Source organism: Bos javanicus, chromosome 19 (genome assembly GCF_032452875.1).
Source record: "Bos javanicus breed banteng chromosome 19, ARS-OSU_banteng_1.0, whole genome shotgun sequence".
NCBI lineage: Eukaryota > Metazoa > Chordata > Mammalia > Artiodactyla > Bovidae > Bos > Bos javanicus.
Genome location: NC_083886.1, coordinates 41,672,417 through 41,679,179, shown reverse-complemented (window position 1 = coordinate 41,679,179; position 6,763 = coordinate 41,672,417). Strand labels below are relative to the sequence as shown.

Genomic DNA, 6,763 nt, shown 5'->3' with positions numbered 1-6,763 from the left:
TTGTACAATAAGTATCATTATGTGTTACGCAATGACTGGGTACTGATTGCTTGCAGTGACACAAGCATAAGCAGCCCTTCAAAATCAAGTATAAATATAACAAGGGAAAAAGCAATATGGAAAAATTCAGAAATGTCCAACTATTGCTATTTCTTGGGTGAAACTTTACTGAGTTGGGTTTCTCAGTAGAGTTGTTGGGTTCCCCAACAAAATGTGAAAACAAGAGAATTTTAGAAAGTAGCAATTTTAAAGAAATGAGTGCTATGCAAAATGCATCGCAGTCCATTATATAGTTCATAAGTATGAAAAAAAGAATTCTAGACTGTTAATTAATTCATAATTCTGGGAAATATTTTTCCACGCAGTGAATCTATAACAATAACTGTTACACAGTCTCTCTCCCTCGCTCTCTTTATGAGAGACCAGCAGAGTAGGTACCAAAACTAGGCGATCAAACCCCCAGGCACTGAAGATGGTGTTGGTGGACTGAGAGATATCAGGTGTTTCAGAGAGACAGAGGAGGAAGGGGATGGAATTGGGGGGTGGGAAGGGGCTGCAGAGGAGGCAGAGGGGATCAGAAGAGAGGAGAGGGTATGGAGAGGGGAGCCAGGCGCAGACCTGGAGAAGTGTCCCTGGTCGTCAGACCATTGTGCTGAGGGTGGAGGAGTCCTCAGAGCGCACAGGCAGCACGGGGGCCCGCTTGAGGGGACGTCGGGTCTCGTCCCGGTTCTGCCACACGTAGTGGGCCAGATAGGCCACCACCAGCACCAGCCAGCCCCCCATGGTAACCAGCAGGGCCACGTCGGTGCTGCGCCGGGCCCCGCCCCGCCCCATCCCACACAACTCTTCCCCCCCTACCAGTGGCAGGAACTCCTGCCCCACGAGGTCCGGTCGGGCTCCCGGGCCACACACGATGCCTGTCCCGGTGCCCGGGGCCAGCCTCACCCGACGGAGCACCTCCTGGAGGGCACAGTCACAGCGCCACGGGTTGGCAGACAGGTTCACTTGGATCTTTAGCCCCATGAAAGCCTCCACGGGCACAGAGGCCAGCTGGTTGGCAGAGAGGTCGAGGTGGCGCAGTGTGCCTGCCAGGCCCTGGAAAGCAGCCCCTGAGAGGTGGGCAAGGACATTATGGGACAGATCCAGCTCCTCCAGGACAGGCAGGTGCTGGAAGGCACCAGCTGGCACCGACACCAGCCGGTTGGCATCCAGGTAGAGCTTGCGGGTGTCGTTGGGGATGCTGGTGGGCACGGCGCTCAGACCCGCCTGGCTGCAGCGGAAGGTCCGCTCCCCAGCTTCCTCTGCCGCATAGCAGCCGTGGGGAACCCCCTGGGGGCTGGGCACGGCCCCCCCTGCGTCTATCACCAGCAGCAGGGACAGGAGGTAACTGGCTGGCGGGAACATGGCCACAGATTGGCATAGTCCTGGACTGGAGTAGAATCTGGGGAAGGAAAAGTTCCACAAAGGAAGAGTGAGTTGAGAGAATTCTGTTCCCTGCGGCCAGTGTTCTCTTCCTGAAGTCCGCCTCTGGATTCTCTTTGGGCTAGGGCCTCTCCTTTGGGAGCTCCCTCAGGCCTCTCTCTCTCTTTAGCCACTAAGTCGTGTCCGACTCCTGTGACCCCATGGACTGCAGTCTGCCAGGCTCCTCTGTCCATGGGATTCTCCAGGTAAGAATACTGGAGTGGGTTGCCATTTCCTTCTCCCTCTCAGAGAGGGGTGGGTGGCTGGGTGGCTCTTTTGCTTCCTTGGAGTCTAAGACTCCTTACTGGGCCCTCGGGGTAGACGGTCCCCTGGGCCTGAGACTCTTCTAAGTTCTCTTTGATTCTGGAGGGCTAAACTAGGAAGTCTTTCTGCCCAAGGCTCTGTTGGTCATTCTGGGTCTGGGGGCTCCTAAGCGTCTGCTTCTGCTCATGTACTGTTCTCCTTCTACTGGAATAAAGGACCTGGGTGGCTGCCAGGTGGGCCAGGTAGGCACCAGAGAGCACTCGTGTGAAGGAGACAAGGAGGACGGGTCAGTAATAGGACTTTATGGTATCCAGCCAGGCTGAGTGACTCAGGCCCCCAACTTCTGTGCCTGTTCACCCCCTTTCCTGGAGCGTCCACCCCTTGGCCCATCCCAGCTCTGTCCTCCCCCCCCCACTCTTCCTCCCTGTCCTCTCCCTCCTCGTCTTCCCAGCCTCTCACCCTGTTGCTGGGAGAGCCTTCTCCTGTGCTGCCCTCTTCCCGGAAGTAGCCTCCCTGCGGTGCGACTCTGGAGCCCCACTTCCTCCTCCGGAGCCCCACTTCCTCCTCTGGAGCCCTGCTCCCGTAGCTGCTGGAAGCTGGGGGCTGGGGCCCAGGAGTGTTGGGTTTCCTGGCATGTGACTCCGGGCCCCAGGTGTCGGATACCTGAGCCCTGGTCTGGCCAGGTGATGCCCAGAGAGGGTAGATCCTGGACCCTGATGGCCCTGTCGTAGGAAGACCAGGCCCCAATTCCATTCCCTGCCTCAGGCTCCCTTTCCAAGGCCTTGACATTGCCAGCCTGCATCCTTCCTCTCTCTGCCAGGGCTCAGACTCTGCCTCCTAGAAACTCTGCCTTCTGCCCAGAGCTTGGCTCAGTAGGAGGATCCCTGCTTGGCAGGCCTGGAGGTGGGGGGGGGTGCTCATCTCACACCACTGCCTTCAGCAACCCGTCTCCCCTCCTACTGTGCACACCTTCTTCCATGGTAAATAAGCTTCCTTCACCCTTTTTCTTGGAAAACTTGTCTCTCTTGGGAAGACTTCATCTTCTGGCTCCCTGAAGGGTGTCCAGCCTCCTTGCCAGGCAGGGGGCACTGTGTTAGTTCTCTGCACTGTTGGCAGATGGCCCCTTAAGGAGCAGGAGGGGGTTCTTCAAGGTTTCTGAAGTTCCATACAGTCATCTAGAAGTTTTTTCACTGGTTTTCTGTTCTGGATTGGAGCTGACTCACATTCTCTTAGTTTGCTGGGGCCTTGAGCTCCCAAGTTGGTACCTTTAACTCTCCCTCATGCCCAGGAGCTGGGGAGAGCTTGGACGACTTATTCCCCATGGTCTCTTGATCCTGACCATCATTTACAGCCACACGGCCCCATCACGCCACCCTCTCCTAATGTAAGGGAAGGGAACAGAAGGGTGGGTGTCATAGACAGCTGAGGTCATATGCTGTGGAGACCTTTCTGGAAAGGAGAACCTTGTTGGATTTTCTAAGAGACTACGGATGAACAGCATTGGACACAGAACTGCAGGCTTCAGTGCAAAATGAAGACGTGGGGTCCTTTGTTCAAAACTTGGGAATTTCAAGGTGGCAACAGCAGTAAGTTGTAAAACCAAGTGCAGGGCCCTTCTGAATGGAGGGCATGGGGCCATGCACAGGTTGCCACTCCCTGAGCCTGGCCCTGTAGGTGACCTTGAACGAGCATTTTCAGATGGGTAATGGAAGTCAGAATCAGAGGCTAGGATATGGGATGATGTTATCACTGAAGATGTGCTCACCACTGACTCATTCCGGTGACATTAACAGGGTCATTTCTCAGACTGCATTGTCCACTGAATCCAATAAGACACATTTTCTACACTTGCGCAGAAGAAGTGGACATTTTGTCTGTGGGTTGCTTGTTCGTTAGGCCAGACACTCTGCTACTGAATACTTGGGGGTTAACTTTGGGATTGGGGATGAGTGTGGAAGAGGAAGCCCATGGAACCCTACCCCCCCCCGCCACCCCCCGCTGTCTTGTCACACCGGGTGGGGGCTTTAGCTAAGGCACAAGAGGGGAGCCTGGATGTGGATGGAGAGAGTTATCTACTTCAACTAGGGCAGCTGCCAGGTAAGAGTGGGACTGGGGTGTCTGGCATGGCAGCTGTCAGAGAAGCAGGAAGTCTGTGCACCCGGCTGGCTCACGACGTCATTCACTGAGGGTGATTGAATGTGGTGCTCAGTAGAGATGAGAAAACAGAGAGGAAGGAGGGACAACACTTAGAATGGTGCACAGTACAGTCTGAGGGTGAACAAGGCTGAAGCAGAAATTTTTTCTCCACCGCTCTTTCATTTATTCATTTGTTCATTCAGGAAAGATATCCTGTGAGTCCCATGTTATAAATAGTGCTGTGCTCAAGATTCAGCCCCTGTTCTTTTAATTTTTTTTTTTAATATGGACCATTTTTAAAGTCTTTATTGAATTTGTTACAATATTGCTTCTAGTTAATTTTTTTCTTATGTTTTAGTTTTTGGCTGTGAGGCATGTGGCATCTTTACTCCCCGACCAGGGAGCAAACTCACTCCCCTCTGCATTGGAAGGTGAAATCTTAATCACTGAACTGCCAGGGAAGCCCCCAGCCCCTGTTTTGAAGGTCTTAGATAGCAGTGGTTAGCCCAGTGGTTCACCCAGTCTGCCCATTAGAATCACTCTGGGGAATTTCTAAAATTAGTTATGCTTGGGTGTACCTGGACCAATTAAAATCTCTGTGGATGGGGTGTATGCACTGGTATTTTTCAAAATGCTCTCCAGGTATTTCTAATGTTCAGTCTGAGTTAAGAAGTGCCGGTCTGGAGGGAGACACGGACATGTTAACACACGTCTGCACAATGCCTTTAATGTGATGTCTGCCAGATGATGTGTGAAGCCAAGAGAGAGGTTAAGTCACCATGGCAGAATCTGCTGGTGCTCTAGCGGGGGCAACAGTTTTCCCCTGCCCAGTTAGGGCTTTTCAGCTGGGCCTGAGAATTGAAGTGACATAAGCAGATTAACAGGAGAAAAGCATACACATTTATATGGATGAGGAGGGGTAAACTTGGAATTTGGGATTAACAGATACATACCATTATATATAAAAAAGATAAATGACAAGGTCCTACTGTACAGCATAGGGAGCTCTATTCAATATATTGCAATGAATCTGAAAAAAATACATACATATATGGGTGTGTGTGTGTGTGTGTGTGTGTATAACTGATTCACTTTGCTGTGCAACTGAAACATTATAAATCAACTATACTTCAGTGGGAATTCTCTGGCAGTCCAGTGGTTAGGACTCCACACTTCCACTGCAGGGGTCCTGGGTTTGATCCCTGGTCAGGGAACTAAGATCTTGGAAGGCATGTAGTACAGCCAAAAAGAAAAACCCCAACTATACTTCAATTAAAAAAAAGTTAAAAACAAATTTATATTAATGACATGTGAACCTTCACAAGGAAATGAAGACCCAGAAAAGTGGCAAAACATGAATACTTTTATTCTGGGTTGAATAAAAAGAAGCAATTGTGGAGAAGTGACTAAAATATACGGGGAGCCTAGAGGAAGATATAAATTATTTTAACAAAGTCTGTTTGTACAGAATTCTCTTGGCTTTGACTCCCCATTGAAGAATTTTCTTTTCTCCTGATATAGGGAGGGCATCTTTCACGTGGGGAGTTTGCTCTCCTGTTTTCTGGAAGAAGAGCTTCTCTGGTGACTCAGATGGTAAAGAATCTGCCTGCAATGCAGGAGACCCAGGTTTGACCCCTGGGTTGGAAAGATCCCCGGGAGAAGGAAATGGCAACTTACTCCAGTATTCTCACCTGGAGAATTCCATGGACAGAGGAGCTTGGTGGACTATAGTCCATGGGGTCGCAAACGGTTGGACACTACTGAGCGATGAACACTTTCACTTTCTTTTCTGGAAGAAAAGAGGAGATTAGAATCCCCTTCTTGCATCTGCTCAAAATAATCCTTAGGCCCAAGTGACATATTTTGGGGTGGTGTATTCTGCCACCCTTCAGTGTCTGTTCCTGAGCTCCTTCCTTGATAACACACACTGATTTGGGAGGAGCAATCTTGGCAGCTGGGTGTGGCTCACTATGACCAATGACATCTAAGCTGAAGTTGACTGAGGGGTTTCTAGGACAGTCTTTGATTTGCTCATACAAAGAGGATGGATTGAACCCTCCCCTTCTCTCTACAGCTTTCTTCAGGGATTGGACATGAAGAGTCAACCACAGCCATATTTTGACCTTGAGGCAGCAAAGCAGAAAGGAAAGGTCAAGAGTATCACTGAGACCTGGCCTGGATATGGCTAAGCCGGTCAGCCAACACCAGCAACTGCCTACTTCTGGACTCATTATATGAGAAAGATAACTCCTGCTTCAGTGCTTCTTAACTTAGCTGCTCATTAGAACATGGGAGGTTTTGAGAATTTCAGATGCCTGGGTCCACCTCAAAGATTCTAATTAAGTTGGTCTGGCATGTGTACAGTGATGGGGACTTTTTAAAGCTCCTTAGGTGACTCTTTTAAATATTTTTCATTTAAAAATATTTTTGGCCATGCCTCATGGCACAAAAGATCTTAGTTCCCCAACCAAGGATCAAACCTGCATTCACTGCACTGGAAGCGCAGTCTTAACCATTGGACCACCAGGGGAGTTCCTCTTTAGGTGATTCTGATGACAACCCAGGGTCAGAATCATTCCTTTGCTTGGGTTTTCTGTTGCTTTTAAATGAGAGCATTCCTATCTGATAACTTTTCCAAGATCTCAGGGAAGGCTTTACCAGGGAGGGACATTTGAGTTGGGTTTTAAGGCTGAGTTCATCAGGTGGAGCAGCAGAGTATATGCAGGAACAAGGGAGCATCAGAAGGCTTGGCTTCTCCTAGATGTAGAGCTGAAGGGGTGGTGGCAAAGGCTGCAGTTAAAGTGGAAAAGGTCTAGATCCTGGGGCCTTGTATACAAGGCAAGAATTAGGACTTGTTTCCATGGCTGATGGATGGAAGGTATTAAAATTAGCTTTGAATGTG

The 6,763-nt window shown here is 50.1% G+C and overlaps 1 protein-coding gene and 1 long non-coding RNA gene across 3 annotated transcripts; one reads left to right on the top strand and one right to left on the bottom strand.

Annotated features, from left to right (window-relative positions):
- Positions 1–329: 329 nt before the first annotated feature.
- LRRC3C (leucine rich repeat containing 3C) lies at positions 330–3,067 on the bottom strand. Its single transcript, XM_061391667.1, has 2 exons — positions 2,185–3,067; positions 330–1,441 (listed from the first exon to the last, which is right to left on the bottom strand). The coding sequence occupies exons 1-2, from the start codon at positions 2,358–2,360 to the stop codon at positions 640–642; spliced, it is 978 nt and encodes a 325-aa protein (XP_061247651.1). The 5' UTR covers positions 2,361–3,067; the 3' UTR covers positions 330–639.
- Positions 1,395–6,763, top strand: LOC133232362 (uncharacterized). Of its 2 annotated transcripts, none has more exons than XR_009731375.1 (3): positions 1,395–1,667; positions 5,383–5,454; positions 5,936–6,763. It is a non-coding gene; the product is annotated as an uncharacterized LOC133232362 (long non-coding RNA). The 2 variants fall into 2 exon arrangements; XR_009731376.1 differs by lacking the exon at positions 1,395–1,667 and adding an exon at positions 3,217–3,311.